Source organism: Plecotus auritus (assembly GCF_963455305.1).
Source record: "Plecotus auritus genome assembly, chromosome: 2".
NCBI classification, from domain to species: Eukaryota; Metazoa; Chordata; class Mammalia; order Chiroptera; family Vespertilionidae; genus Plecotus; species Plecotus auritus.
In genome coordinates this window covers 212675091-212691024 of record NC_137771.1, presented here as the reverse complement: position 1 = coordinate 212691024, position 15934 = coordinate 212675091, and the positions used below count along the sequence as shown (strand labels likewise).

At 36.8% G+C, this 15934-nt stretch overlaps 1 protein-coding gene across 3 annotated transcripts in view; it reads left to right on the top strand.

Annotated features, from left to right (window-relative positions):
• The window catches only part of TMPRSS15 (transmembrane serine protease 15), a gene marked incomplete at both ends in the record, with an annotated part of 107518 nt that extends 91584 nt beyond the window's left edge, over nt 1-15934 (top strand). For all 3 annotated transcript variants that reach the window (XM_080655983.1, XM_080655982.1, XM_080655981.1), the window contains 6 exons: nt 1896-1945; nt 2109-2283; nt 6867-7045; nt 8555-8650; nt 11646-11785; nt 15779-15934. In XM_080655983.1, coding sequence (XP_080512109.1) covers nt 1896-1945; nt 2109-2283; nt 6867-7045; nt 8555-8650; nt 11646-11785; nt 15779-15934 — 796 coding nt within the window. The remainder of the gene's footprint in view (nt 1-1895; nt 1946-2108; nt 2284-6866; nt 7046-8554; nt 8651-11645; nt 11786-15778) is intronic.

Below are 15934 nucleotides of genomic sequence, written 5' to 3'. Positions count from 1 at the left end.
ATTGCTCCCACTGGGCTGAGAGAAAGACACAGGATCGTGGCATTGTCTTTCTTACTATCCAGAGGACTAACCTAGCTCTGACTCCGCTGCCAAAGGCCAGGACAGCAATTCTGTTTCTCTCCAATCTCTCCAAATATACCTGGACAAAGAGTGGATTCAGTGCTCATTCTGACCACAGGTTAAGCAACTACTCCTTTGACACTGTATGTGTGTGTGAGTGTTTGTGCATGAAATTTTTGACTAGCCAAAATGCATGGAGAAAAAGAGTAAGGTTCAGTTTAAATTTTTGGTTAACTATTAAGTTAACTAGAAACTATTCTGTGCTTACTAAAAATATAATTCATCAGTGTTATACATACCACAGAGTAGTAAGCATTTTCTAATATCTAAAAATGATGAACTGGTTTGAATATGGATTTTCACTGATGAGTACTATAGATGCAGAAAGAGTTAGGATAAAACTTGACACATCTCAGAAACTGCAGCTCTCCCAACTACGAGTAGATAACAGAAGCGGAGTTAATTGAGGGTTCTTCTTTGTATAGTTCTGAATATGTTTTGATATATCTATATCTAGATGGATACACATGCATGCATATTGCTTATTAATAAAATATAAATATATTTCCTTATATTTGCATTGAAATTATCTTCTTCTCTAAAGGATATGTCAATCAGACCACATGAATGCATGTGGTTTCAAATTAACCTTATCATGTATTTTCCAGAAACACTGATTTGCTTTGGGCATATTTATGATCTCCTATGGTTCTTGGGTCTTATTTTATGTGTTTTTTGTTTTGTTTTGTTCTAAAACTTCAAGACCTAAACAACATGAACAATAGATGTAGTTAAATATATAAATAGAAATCATTAAAATGATTAAATATAATCATTAAAATGTGTGCATGTGTGTGTTTTAATGTGACTAATATCTGCAGTGGCTGCATCAGGAAATATGGGGCAAGTGCTTTAATTCCTTGTATTAGACTGATCTCTAGTGGCTGGTAAGTATAACACATTTTAAAACAAATCTTTTGTTGTTTAAAATAGAATACTTGGCTTTAAATAAAGTTTGTATCCAAATATTTAAACAGGTTATTTTTATTGATTTCAGAGAGGAAAGGAGAGGGAGAGAGAGATAGGAACATCAATGATGAGAGAGAACCATTGTTTGGCTGCCTCCTGCACACCCCACACGGGATCGAGCCTGCAACCTGGGCATGTGCCCTGACTGGGAATCAAACTGTGACCTCCTGGTTCATAGGTTGACACTCAACCACTGAGCCACACTGGCTGGGAAGGTAGTGAGCTTTTAAAATATTTATGAATGGACTTTATTTTGTATTTGCTATGTATATGTTTACCTCTCTTGAAAGCAGGACCTGTGATTAATTCATTTTCACATTCCCTGAATAAAGTTCACAGTCTCACACACAGTGTGAGGCACTGACTAGTTGTCTGATAGGAATATGCAGGCATATTCTGTCTTACAGAGGAATGAAATCCAAGGTTGGTTCAAGCAAATGAAGAATAGCTGTCATTTATTGAGTGTTCATTGTGTTTAAGGCACAATAATACAAAATAACTTTTACTTCTTGGAAAGCCCCAATAAAGTAAGTACATTGTCCCCGTTTTATGGATAACAAAAGGAAGTCTCAGGGATATTGAGCAACTTACCCAAATCATGAAATGTAAGTGGTAAAGGATGCAAACTCAGTTCCACTTGACTTTAAACTGAGGATTTTCTGCTTTGTATTTCAGCCTCCCCACATTTCATATAGAATACTTACATTTAAAAATTAATTGAACTAATAAAAGGACAACCTACATTATATTATGCTTCAAAATGTTAGGTGCATAATTTCTGAAATATAATTATTCTTCTATTGCAGTACACAGTGTTTACAGGATTCACTGATTCTGTTACAGTGTAACCATAAACGTAAGTAAATATGTTGTCATGTTTTCTTCCAAGCCTTCATTTAAAATTCTGAATAGAGTTGGTGTGTCACCTGAAGTTAGTTTGTAGTGAACCACTCAATTTTCATGACCAGAGGAAATCCATCAAAATACAATAGATGCTCTTTCTTCCATTATTTCAATAGCATGTGGGAAAAAGATGGTGGCTCATGAAGTCAGCCCAAAGATTGTTGGAGGAAGTAATGCCAATGAAGGAGCCTGGCCCTGGGTCACTGCTCTCTCGTATAACGGCAAACTGCTCTGTGGTGCTTCTCTCGTCAGCAATGACTGGCTGGTGTCTGCAGCCCACTGTGTGTATGGGTGAGTGTGACATTACAGTGTCTCTTCCCAAATGGGATGACCACAGCAGACACTGTGCATCCCATCTCATGTAGCCTCACAAATCCATCTCATCAGGGAAATCTTCCCACTGTTTATGACATTATAAACTTTCCAATCGTTTTCCCATTATAATCATGTATAAAAGAAAATTCAATTAAAAAATCATCCTTCATTATATATTTGCATCAAGTATTATGTTTCCTACATCCATAATAATTGAAAAGTAAGGATTTTAAAGGTATAAAATCAGTATTTAATGTATAAATTGTACTGTTGTCATTCAATTAGACCAATATTTATTGTCAGCAAATGGTTAGTATCAAAAAACTCTCCAGTTATAAGTAAATTGTGCTCTAAAAATTCATGTGTTAGGGCTTAATTATGAATTAGTATAAAAATGTTTACTTAGTTCTCAAGTCTGATCTATTCTGATGCTGCCCATAACTAAAAGTTAGAACTAATGTCAACCATATCTAATATATTTTTTCTTTTGTAACATGACAAAATACATGTTGAATTCTAGAATTTATTCTCCCTCTAGCAGCAGTCATTTCTAAAGCAATGCCACAGGATAAAACAGGGTGAGTAGAGGGTGTAGAGAGAACAGGAGGAGAAGATAAATATTCTTGAGCCCAATAACCTGTTAATTCTCATCTGCATAAAATAAGTTAATCCCATTCTAACATTTGTGAATTAGGTCAGATAAAAATCTGGCTATGAGAAAACTCATAAACCCTGGCCCAGGGTGATTTCCTGACCCTTTTCCTAAATAGAAGAAAACTCCAGAAAATGCCCTTCCGTGTGACAGTTACAATGAGCTTCTTCTCAGGGCATCTAGAATCTCTGAGGAAAACACATATGTGCTCAGAATGGAAGATGCAACTGTAGTTAATTAAATTAAAAGACTGAACTCCCTACGAACACAAACATTGAAAGTTCTCAGATAGGTGGAAACAAATTGTCACACAGAAGGTTTTGAAAGTTGTTTGGGAAATAGGGAGGACCAGGATGAATGAGTATTAAAGGGTTAACTCGCCTAAATACCCATCGTATAGAGTGCGGGTAAATTCAAATTTATAATCCTAAGAGCTTTGAAATGAGGACCTTCAGCCAGACGCCAGGTTGGCCAATTACTTGAGCCTCTAGGGAACTGTCCATGGTACTGATCATCTACATCTAAAGCTCTGTGATTCTATGCGCTGAACTTTATAACTCAGTGACTAAACTACAGTCTCTCCCATATCTAAAGCACACCTTCTTGAGTTTGCTGCCTATTGATAAATTATGTTTTTATCTGTCTTCAACCAGAGCATATCAAGCATCTATAGTGGTCAATTTTTCCATCCCCTTCTAAACATGATTTTAACTTTTACTTATACATATTATATGCCTTGGGCATGTCACAGATGTGCAATCTGTAGCCTAATTGCGTTACAAGTGAAAGTTATCTTTAGCGAAAGATTCAGTGTTTTCTGTTGCACAGGTGTAGATCTTAGTAAGTTAGCAATCTCCAGTATTAACCTAGGATTTGGTAAATTCGTCTGTTTGAAGTTCTTGCAGAATATATGCTTTCTTAATGTCAATCAGGCTTGCAATTTCAGCAACATCTTTCAATTATTGACCTTACAGATGTACTTATTGCAGGTCAGAGGTACCAATATTATATCTTTTTCAAACCATGAATATACAAAGAGCAGTTTCATCTAATATAAACACATGTTCAGTCATATAGGACATAAAATGTCTTTTCACACAGTTTCAATTTGAACACAAGCAAACAAAGGTAAGCTGTAACAGAACCATGATGAATTCCAACTTATTCTCACCAAGCTTGCATCTTACCTCTCCTCAGTCACTCAGTGGCATTATTTCTTCTTTCTCCAGTTGATATGAGTTCCAGTTTCTTGCTTTTTACTTCATGCCTCTAACCAAGCAAGGAACTTTCTGCTATGATTTTAGATATTTGGAAAAAGATATTTGAGTGTGCCTATTTGCCTTTTAAAAATTCTAACTGTGCAGGGAAAGGCTTAATTTTCTAATATGTGAATGGAAGAACCCAAATCAAGCAACTTACTAAAAACATACTACACAAATGACTTGCCCTCAATGTAAATCTGTTCCAAGTGTTTTAGCCTGCAGGCGGTTAAATGGTTTCAAAGGACAGCTCTTCTCTGTCTACATTCTTATGGTCCACACTCTGATTCCCATCCAGCCTCAGTGTTCCTGGATGACCCTAAATATCTTTGTGTCCATTGTTTCTCTATCATTGACATGTCTTGTTTTTCAACCTTGAAAGAGATATTTGGAAACTATGGCCCAATTTTTCTGTGGTTTAAAGGCAAGGTTGATTTTGAACCAGAAGACAAGATTTTGATCCTACCTATGCTACTAATCTCATGCAACTTAGTATCTCTGCATTCCAATATCCTCATCCATAGGGTGTTTATAGGATATCTACCTTCAAAGGTGATTGTCAGGAAAAATTAAGATGCTGCAATACTTTTGCATACTGTGAATGTAAATGTGCTGTTGTTCCTACACCTGAAAGGTCCATAAAAAAGGAATCTAAGTCTTGCTCCAGAGACACTAGCATATTTATTTTACAAATGTTTTATATTAATTTTAAAAATATGCACAAAATTTCAAGTATTAGTATGTAGAACTCTTTTATAACTTCACCCTGATTTACTAGTTGTTTAAATGTTATGTTCTAAAATCTTTCTCATTCTTTCTGTCCAACCTGGAGAAATTCTTTCTCAACCATTTGATAGCAGGTTACACATTGTGCTCCTTTACCATTAAATATGTCCACATGTTTTTACTAAAAACAGGGATATTTTCTTATATAATCACAGATCATAGAAATTTAACATCCACAAAAAAAAAAAAAAAAAAAAAAAACAATGATCCAATCTATGGTATGAATTCATTTTTGTCAATTGTTTCACATATGCCTTTTAGGACATTTTTTGGTTTGTTTTTTATTTTGCCAACCAAGAACCAATCCAGGGTAAGACACAGAGTTAGTGTCCATTCCTCTTTGGTCTTCTTTAATCTGAAATAACCTTTCTATCTTCTGTCTTTCTTAGCCCTTCTAGCTTTATTGTCTGTGATTATATATGTATTTTAAAGTAAGCAAGTTATTTTGTAGAAATGCTTTCTACATATTTTGTCTTCAGAAATAATCACATAGAAATTTAGAGAAATGTAGGTATTTTATTTGATACAGATTTAAATCAATAATAAAATAATGCAGTTCAGAAAAAAGTAGCTAACCTCCAAAACTCTTATCTTTTGTAAGTACTATACCCTATGTGATAGCTATACACATAAATGTCAATGATATGAGAGAGCTTGTAGCTAACACAAAATTTAGTAGTCACCTCTCATTATTTTAGGCTTACCAATGCACGAACCATAAATTGTGAAGATCAAACCTACATGCTTCAAGCTACTGGTCTAATTAAATACAATCTACAACAACATTAAACTGACATATTCTTAGTAATTTCCAAAATTGTTATTGTGTTACATAGAAAGTAGCCTGTTTTCCACGTCTTTATTTCTCCTGCATGTATAAGTAGCACTATGGGAAGAAAATATCTCTCCAACGTGTATCATTTATATTTCTCTCACAAGTCATTCCACTAATCTGTGTCTATGTTTACCTTACCCCCACCCTCAACAAGTACAACACCACATTAAACTAGACATTTTCAACTATTAAGAATTAAATGACTAGTTCTGCAATCATTGCAGTTACTGAATTTTTACATCATGTGAATATGGCTTAATTCCAGCTGCTCACTGGTAATTTCTTGGAGTGAAAATGTTACAGGGCAATAGTACAGTTAAAGGTCCTTGCACACTTTCACTTAAAATATACTATTCAATTCAATCTGTCCTATAACACAAATGTTATTTGTTACCAATACTTTATTGATGGCCAACATTGTTGTAGAACATGATTCACGTTCATTATAGGTGGAAATTACTCATTTATGTTAGTTTATAAGTTTTACTGTTAACCTTAAGTCTGTGTGAATTCAGTGACACCCCAAATGGGAGAATGTTGCCAAACCTCCTTCCATTCCTACAATAGCTGCTGTGGTTGTCTGAAGAAACCCTGGACCAAGATGCCATTTCTCCAGTGGAATGTGCTCTAAAGCAGTCAAACCTGGTCATACATTAGCATAAACCTGGAGATTTCATTTCAAAGTTCATTTAAAGTTAAAAGTGCCAGACGCAGACTCATTAAATCAAAGGTAGAGAAGAAGGGGAGAGCAGGTGTCAGTGTTATTCTAGGTGATCCTAATGTGAAACCAAAGTTGACAGCCACAGTCTAGAACTTTAGGAGAAGTGATTGAGAGAGATTAGCAGTAATTACGGCTTGTTCTATGATCTGGTAAGAAAAATAAAAAGTAAAGGAATATTTTTAAGGAAGAATTCTTTGGAGAAAATCAAAAATATTTTAGGATGGGAGCACATAGTTCTGAAATATCTTTAATGAAGATCTCTAGAAAGATGGGGAGTTTCTTATACCTCTTTATTATAATCTTCAGGAGAAATTTAGAGCCATCCAAGTGGAAAGCAATCCTAGGCCTGCATATGACATCGAATCTGACTTCTCAAGTAGTGACCCGGTTGATAGATCAAATTATCATAAACCCACATTACAATAAACGGAGCAAGGACAGTGACATCGCCATGATGCACCTTGAATTTAAAGTGAATTACACAGGTAAAACAAATCACTTTCAGTCATCTCATCTGCCCAAATTAATGCAAAATTAGATTTGAAATATTTTTATCAGCACCAAAGCATTAATAGTCCATAAAAGTTGAATAATCTGTTATAAAAATTATTATAATTTAAATGGAATTGTAGAATGAAAGAGAAACATATTAAGTTACCTTCTGGAGCTATTTAAATCCAACTTTCTAGAGAGTTGACCACTAGAATAAACTCTCAGAGCCCTCTATAAATTCAAAGCAGCAGTCCAGAAAAAAAGTAGGCCATGTTCCAATACATGTCTTCTCTATTTCTCATGTAAAAGAAAGGCGGGTCCATCTGCCACAAAAGCCAGAGTAGGACAAACTGGAGGAGAGTGTATGTTCTAAAAGTAAAGTGAGTAAGAATTGTTATCCATAGAATAAAAATTTTTTAAATGTATTTTTATTGATTTCAGAGAGGAAGGGAGAGGGAGAGAGAGATAGAAACATCAATGATGAGAGAGAATCCTTTGATCGGCTGCCTCCTGCACACCCCACACTGGGTATCAAGCAGGCAACCCGGACATGTGCCCTGACTGGGAATCGAACCCAGACCTTCAGGTTCATAGGTTGATGCTCAACCACTGAGAAATGCCGGCCAGGCCATAGAATAAAAATTTTAAAGGTGATTCAATATTAATGAAGTGGCAAATGAAGGACTTTCTCTGAATACCTAGGTCATGTACAAGAAGTCACCTGAGGAGTGGAGTGAGCTTTATCTTGAAGGGCTCTACTCAACTCCAACCTTTACTCTGAAGACCTTTCCCATCCCAGTTAGGGGGGAATGCTGCTATCTCCTTGCTCTTATGGAATTTGGCCTCCACATGTATTGCAGCACTTATCAAAGCAGGTGGTGACTGCGGTTAGTTCTATGGCCCTGTCCTTGAGAGTAAGCCCAGTATCTTACTCGTTTTTGTGTCCGCCCTGGGAAGTAGAAGCTTTAATAAATGTCAGATGGTTTGTAAATTGTTGGAGGAGGACTTTAAAAGCCAGTGACAAATGCTAATGCTTCCATAAGTGCCCAGTAAAACAATTGCCTAAAAGCTTTTTTAATGTGAGATATGCGGGGGAAAATAATAAATAAATAAACTCAGAACATTTGCCCAAATTTCTCTTAATTGGCCCGAAAAACAGCCTTACCAAGGTTTTCACAGAACTGGCACTACTTCCTATTAAGTGCCATAATTATTTAAAAACCAAATACAAATTATTAATTCCAGAAGTACAACATTGTTTACATCATGAAAGAGTAATTAGGAGGCAATGTAGAGCATCCTAAAAGGCTACCAGTGGTACCTATCTATTGTCCAAAAATTACTGCTGCAAAATGCTTCTTTCCCCAAAGATTGATGTCTAAAAAATGTCCAGGCTATCGAAAACAGAAGTACAAATTGTTTATAATGTTTGATTTTTAAAACATTGTTGGAAATGCATGTGCAGCTATTCTAGCTCTTGTTTTGCTTTGTTTTGTTTTCAGATTATATACAACCTATTTGCTTACCAGAAGAAAATCAAGTTTTCCTTCCAGGAAGAATTTGTTCTATTGCTGGCTGGGGGAGGATTGTTCATAATGGTAAATTATCAGACCCATAAAAAAAGCAAATGGGTCTTTTTTACAGAAAAAAAGTATGCTATTGCACTATCCTGTGACTATTTTCAACATTTTGTGCAACTCTTTTGCTATAACAATTTTATGTGATATCCTTTAAAATCAGTGTCAAGCTTATATTCATATACTGAATATTTGTGTAGTTATGAATTTTTTTCCAAATCGTATAGAGCATATTATAAAACTATAATCCTTATTGGAGGAGAATTCAAGCATTCCCCAAACTCAATCTCCACTTTTTCTATTATAAACACTGATACAGAGAAAAGATACATCCATTTAAATGAATATAACCAAACGCTTCAAAAATGTATTTTTGTAAAGCTCATGAATGAAGTCTCATCAAAAGCCAAATTATTAGCTCTCACATTTCCCAAATCAATAAAACTATCTTATCATCTAAAGGTCTCACAGTCACATTTTCTAAAATGAGGAAGAAATCCCTTCTAGCTTCAAAAGCTGGTTCTGCCTACTGGCAAGGAGACTCAGATACAGTGCACACTGAATACTATAAATTGTTACACCATTGACTCACTAGCATTATTGAGTAGCATGTTTTCCAAACACAGAAACGGTGCATATTAATAATAACCAAACATGATTTTTTTTAAAAAAAAACATTCCAGTACTTCCTGTTCTCTAAATGTAACTGCAAGTCTCATTGGCATCTGAATTTCTCACAGGAGTTACTCCATCAAGGACGAGTTTTGACTGCTCATTAATAGTTAAACAATAAGGAAAGCACTAACAGCTGAAGGGAGAACCTGGCCCCGGGAGTCACAACAGATCAGAGATCATAGGCACGATGTTTACATCTTTATTGTATTCAGATGTATTTAAATCTTGTGGAGAGGAGTAGGTCCCAGAAGCAAAGCATTCACAGCCAAAATATCCTTACTTCTTGTAAAACAAAGCATAAAGTTTAAGTCAGACCCCTGCCTGATAATTCCGATAAAGGTTCTCCACTACAATTTCATTATGTTGCTGGAAATGCCTCATGTCTACTGTCCATAAAACGTATTGAAGTCAACGATGGTATATTCTTTTATTTCCTCCACTTGAAAAATGTCATGATTTATTGAATTTGAAATCTAAAGAGCAAAAATGATTTCTAGATAGATATTTTCTCTATCAGACTTGAAATTAGAAGTCGTTTTTATGACCACAATGTAGACTCTTCAAAACAAATTATCCAATAATGAATAAATTTAAGACTCTTGATTCCATAGGAAATGGGTTGTGTGGTGTGTGTTTTTCAGAATGATACCAAAGATATGCATTTAATTGACTTAAAAAAGGTCTCTCAGAGTGGGTATGGAGCCAAGAAAAACTCTGTATCTGAGGTCAATTTCATTTAGAAATAAATAGATCATATTTAAATAATTCCTGGGTGATGGAAATGGGAGTGAATTTTTAAAGTTCTGTCTTATGGTTTCCAGCTACTTCATTTTATAAAATCTCCCCCTTTTGAGTATTTGACACTGAGTAATTTTGCTAGAAAAACCATGAACATATTGTTTACCAAGAAGAAATGAAGTTATATTTGTTGATTGAATTAAAGCAATTAGTAAACTTGAAATAAATTTACTGACTTTTATTTGTGTGAGTATATACATATGCTCAATTATTCTCATGGCAATTCATATTGATAAATAGATATCAAATATAAGAACACTGTTCAAATTTTCCTTTACCAAAGAGTTTTATCATATAACCAACCAATTTTTATTCCTTGACAAGCAACAAAATGGGCTTTGATTTTTATTATAAAATCAAATTGATCTTTACAGTATGGATGGCAGTGAGATGCTGAATTTTCTTCTGCATCTTAACCTGTCCAATCCACATTAACTTAAAGGTCCTGGTTAAACTTGAGAAGTCATCTAGGGATGTGCTGCTGGAGTCACTGCGCCAGCTGGAAATAGCCATTTGTACGCATCTTCTCCCAACTTCATGTTCACTGTCATGCCGGTACCTTGTTTTGGCCATGGTTGTAGTCTTTATACCAGGCAGCAGATGGGCAGGCAATATACATTGGCTTTTTTCCCCTTGAAAACCAGTGATTAAACATTTACTAACACACCACTGAGTTATACCTATGTTGCTTTGCACCTAAATTACACACACACACACACACACACACACACACACACACACACACACACACACACACTTGTTTCCTGTCTTTTTAACTGGAAATGAAGTCACGTACATTTTGCAACAACACTGGCTGTCAACTTTCTGCCTCTCTTGAGGAGCCAAATAGAATTGCTAATTATTAGAAAGTGCTTATCCTGGACTTTTTCTGGGCTACTAGATACCTGCTTCATTTCCCTCCTGGGATTAGCATTTCAGTAAACAGAGGTTCATGTTCCCAGTAGATGAGTCATTTTGTAAAAGCCATGGAATTACACTCCGTCACAAAACGCCTCCTTTCTCTTCACCTGCACGTGGAGACAAGCTGAATGCCCTTAGATCGGGGCACAGTGCATCTGAGCTTTATCTCCTGTTCAGGGTGCACCTGCTCAGACACACAGCAGCCCAGGGAGCTGAATGCCATTATAAGGGAGCACTTCTTCAGGTGCCCAATCAAAAGCTCTTCTGGGTTTCAGAGCCATTGCTAATTTCCATGAATGAAACTCTTTGTGTTGGTGGGTCCCTCCCCCGCCACCATTGAGCAACACTATAACTGTTTAAAATTACTGAGCATGCCTAAGGACTGTCCACTTTTCCTGCTAGCCCTTGGGAACCGAAGAAGTGCTTTACATCCATTTGCAAAACCCACAGATGGGCTTTATTATGTGCTTTGAAGTACAAGGTTAAGCATTCAGTTCCATTATATACACACAGTGCTAGATAAAGAGAGTGAACTGTTGAAATAAATAAGACTGATGGTGGCTTATTCACTGATGCCTGATGATCACTGCTGACTGGCTGCCTGCATTCTCCGTTTGAACAGGTCCTACTGCAGACATATTGCAAGAAGCTGAGGTTCCTCTCATATCAAATGAGAAATGTCAACAACAGATGCCAGAATACAGCATCACGGAAAACATGTTCTGTGCAGGCTATGAAGAAGGGGGGATAGATTCTTGTCAGGTAAACATATCAAACTGCTCACCTTACATTTCGAGAAAGCAATGGTATATAATGATTTTATTGTTTAACAATGATTCAGAAGTCAAGAAATCATCAGGGTCTTAACTTCATTTATTTTTTCTACAAAACTGACTTTTGGCTTTTATTTGTGGATTATTTACATAGTTCTCCTGGGTGGACTTGAACATTAGAAACAAAACTAGTGTTTACCAACAAGGTTTATAAAGCAAACTAGAGGCCTGGTGCACAAATTCGTGTACAGGTGGGGTCCCTCAGCCTGGCTGGCAATCGAGGCCTATCAGGTGGCCAGCCAGCCAAGGAGAGGGGCCATGGGAGTTTGGCTGGCCAAGGGGGGTGAGGGGCTGCAGGAGGTTGACTGTGGGAGCGCACTGACCACCAGGGGGCAGTTCCTGTGTTGAGCGTCTGCCCCCTGGTGGTCAGTGCATGTCATAACGACAGGTCAACTGGTCATTCCAGTCGTTTGGTAGTAATGGTCGCTTAGGCTTTTATATATAGAGGTCGGATGCACAAAATTCATGCAAGAGTAGGCCTTCCTTCCCCTGGCTGCCGGCACCAGCTTTCCTCTGGCACCCGGGACCTGGGCTTCCCTCTGTCACCCAGGACCTGGGCTTCCTTCCCGCCGCTGGTAGGCACCCGGGACCCGGGCTTTCCTCGCAGCCCCGGCTTCATCTGGAAGGTCAACCGGAAGGATGCCCAGTCTAATTAGCATATTACGCTTTTATTATTATAGACTAGAGGCCCAGTACACTCAGAAATAATAACAGTTCTATGATGAGACTTTGTAAGTAGATATTCTGGCATGTTTTCTGTACTTGAAAATTAATAAAATATTAATGCATTGATATCTACTGGATTAGATTACACCTGATAGCAGTACTGAGCAAGCACATAACTCACAAATGCAGAAGTAGCAATTTATACTGTGGGAAAATGGTTTCACTTGTTAAAGTGTGAACAATATGTTATATATATTAACACATAAATGTCATAATAATTTGACTTGATACCAAACTTTTTAACAGACACTTAAGCAGATGAATCCATATGTGTATCCTCCAGTTAAATCAATGTCTCAAGTCATGTAAACTAAACTTTCAGCTTAGTTCTACATTTATTCTGCTTTGCTGAACACTGGCAAATTCAAGACAAATGGGTTAGCTTCATGTTTATTAAATTTTATCTCTGGATCTTATGCTTTCCTTTTAAAATGAAAAGTGTGTTAAAGGTAAGATATATTGCCACTTAGAGGAAAATTTATAGAATTATTGTTCAGGAGGGAAATCAGCTGTACAACTTCAATTTCCGTTAATGGAGGTTATGTGGCAGACACCTCATGCACGAGAGAGAAAGTATGACTGTCGATGCTATTGATGTTAGAGTTACATTAAGCCAGTAATGTATGCCAGATCTCTGAAATCTTCTATTTGGCTCTGATTTCTAGAGTCTAAGCATGTTATTCATTAGCAAGTAAGAAAGCCCCCAAACAAGGCAGGACCTTGTATAATATAATGTTATCATGATTGAGTACTCAGTAGTCTAGAGTCATGTGATTGTCACTGTTCAAATTAATACTATGTTATGCAAGAGGATTGACTGATTAAATAGGAATACATTATTTAAAATTATGAACATGTTATTATTGACTCATCACTTGACTAAGTTCTTTGAAGCATTCTTTTTCCCCTATAGAGTCAAAGATTTTGCCTTATTAGTCATCCACATGTTCTCAAATATCTTTTGGCTTGCCAAAGGCTTACATTGTGAGTTGCTTGTCTGGATTTTAAGCCACCACGAATGACTGTAGAATATTGTCTCTACATAAACCTAAGTGAATGGCACTGAGCAAACTTGCTTTGCTCCCCATTCCGAGCCTTGTTCTAGAGCAGGGGGTTTCTAAGAGTGGCCTCCAATCCAGCAGAGCAGCATTACCTGAGAAGGTGTGATCAATGCTAATTCTCAGGCCCCACCACAGACCTGCTGCATAAAAAACTCTAAGGTGTGTTTTCCCCATGTTATCAGATGATTCTGATGTGCATTAAAGTTAAAGAACAACTACTCTAAATAAAAATGGCCATCCACCTTTACATTCAGATAGCCAAAGAAGGTGGTGATTTTTTTCTTTTCTTTTTCTTTTTTTTATTATTGTCTAAAGTTTTACATATGTCTTCTTTTTCCCCAATTGACCCCCGCCCCCAGGCATTCCCACCCCAAGCAAGCCGCCACTGCCCAGTGTCTGTGTCCATTGGTTATACTAATATGCATACATACCAGTCCTTTGGTTGCTCTCTAACCCCCCTCCCCCATTTGTCTCTGGATTTTTTTCTTTTCTTTTCAAATATAACATTTAAGTGGAAACATAAATGTTAGGCTAATAACTTATGTACTGGACATTCACTCATATTTTTGAAGTGCTTACACATCTCTTGAGATGGTGGAGGAAGGAACTATCTTCATTGAACACATCAGAAAATTAAGACCAGGAGAGGTGATATAACTGAACTGAAATGAGTTATTAGAAGACTAGAGGCCCAGTGCACACAATTTGTGCACTAAGGGGGTGTCCCTCAGCCCAGCCTGCGCCCTCTCCCAGTCTGGGAGCCCTTGGGGGATATCCAACGACTGGCAGTCAGACATCCTTAGCACTGCTGTGGAAGCAGGAGAGGCTCGCCAGCTATGAGCCCGGCTTCTGGCTGAGAGGTGCTCCCCCTGTGGGAGTGCACTGACCACCAGGGGGAAGCTCCGGCATTGAGCGTCTGCCCCCTGGTGGTCAGTGTGTGTCACAGAGATCGGTCGTTCCCACCGTTCGGTGGATTTGCATAGTAGCCTTTTATTATATAGGATGGGAAGGGACAGAACTGGATATCAGTCTCTGACCACCCAGCAGTTGGGCACCAAGCCTGCTGGTGGATCCTTTGAGTAACTGCAGCTGACCCAGTATGACCTGGGTAACTTAAAATCCTTGCTCATGTAATCAGTATCTGGTTTCTGCTGTCTATTTACAAAGTTAAATTATTTTAGAAAACATGAAGAAAATCCAATGACTCTTTTTTTAAAAAATATCCAAACAGTTGAGGTTTATTTTTAATAATTTCTAGTCATATATTGAGTCTATATTTATTCCTACCTTGGACTGATAGTGTTCCATAAATATTTCTGAGCCCCTATTATGGACTTAATATGCTTAATGGCTTAAGATGCAAAAATGAAAACTAAAGTCCCTGTTTTCAAACAGCTTGCCCACATTTGTTACACCTAGAATAGAGGTAACCTATGTTTGCCAATGCATTTATGCTCCTCTGTGCTCAAGAGAGAACAGGTGCTTTTATAGACCACATTTTTTCCCTTAAATGTAAGGCCCAAAGATAGTAACACCAAGCCTGGATTGAAATAATCTATTGTATCAGTGATTTCAAACAAAATACACAGGCTTTAAATTCCTATTTAAATATATAAAAAGGCAGATTAATCTAATTTTTTTTACACAATTAACATGAAAAAATACTTGTCAATTTTGTCATTAATGCTACTATATGCTTACATTATGTTCATTTGCATTACACATGTGCAAATAAAATCTATGAGACTAACTCTACTAGGATCTGTTATAATTAATGCTTATGAAAATTAAAAACATTTCATCGATTCAAATCTAAGATGAAAACATGTGCACCTATCACTAGAAATTACATCATAGATTTGCCTCTTTCTGTTGAAACATTAAGTTTTTTTCAAATCTGATTGTGTTTGTCTAATGCTGAAAAGTTAATGCTACTCAAGAAAACAAAAATCAACTTTATGTGTGAGTTTTTAGTTATTGTAAAGCATATAATGCAGAATAATTCTTTTCTACAGATCCCTTCATAATACTTAGAACATAGCTCCTTTAATTATGCAAATCAATTAAGCAATATAAATTGCATGTATTTATATCAATTGACAACACACAATTTTCTTTTGTAATTTATTATTTAGGGGGATTCAGGAGGACCATTAATGTGCCAAGAAAACAACAGATGGCTCCTGGCTGGTGTGACATCATTCGGATTCAAGTGTGCGCTGCCTAATCGCCCAGGGGTGTATGCCCGGGGCCCCAGGTTCACAGAATGGATACAAAGTTTTCTCCATTAG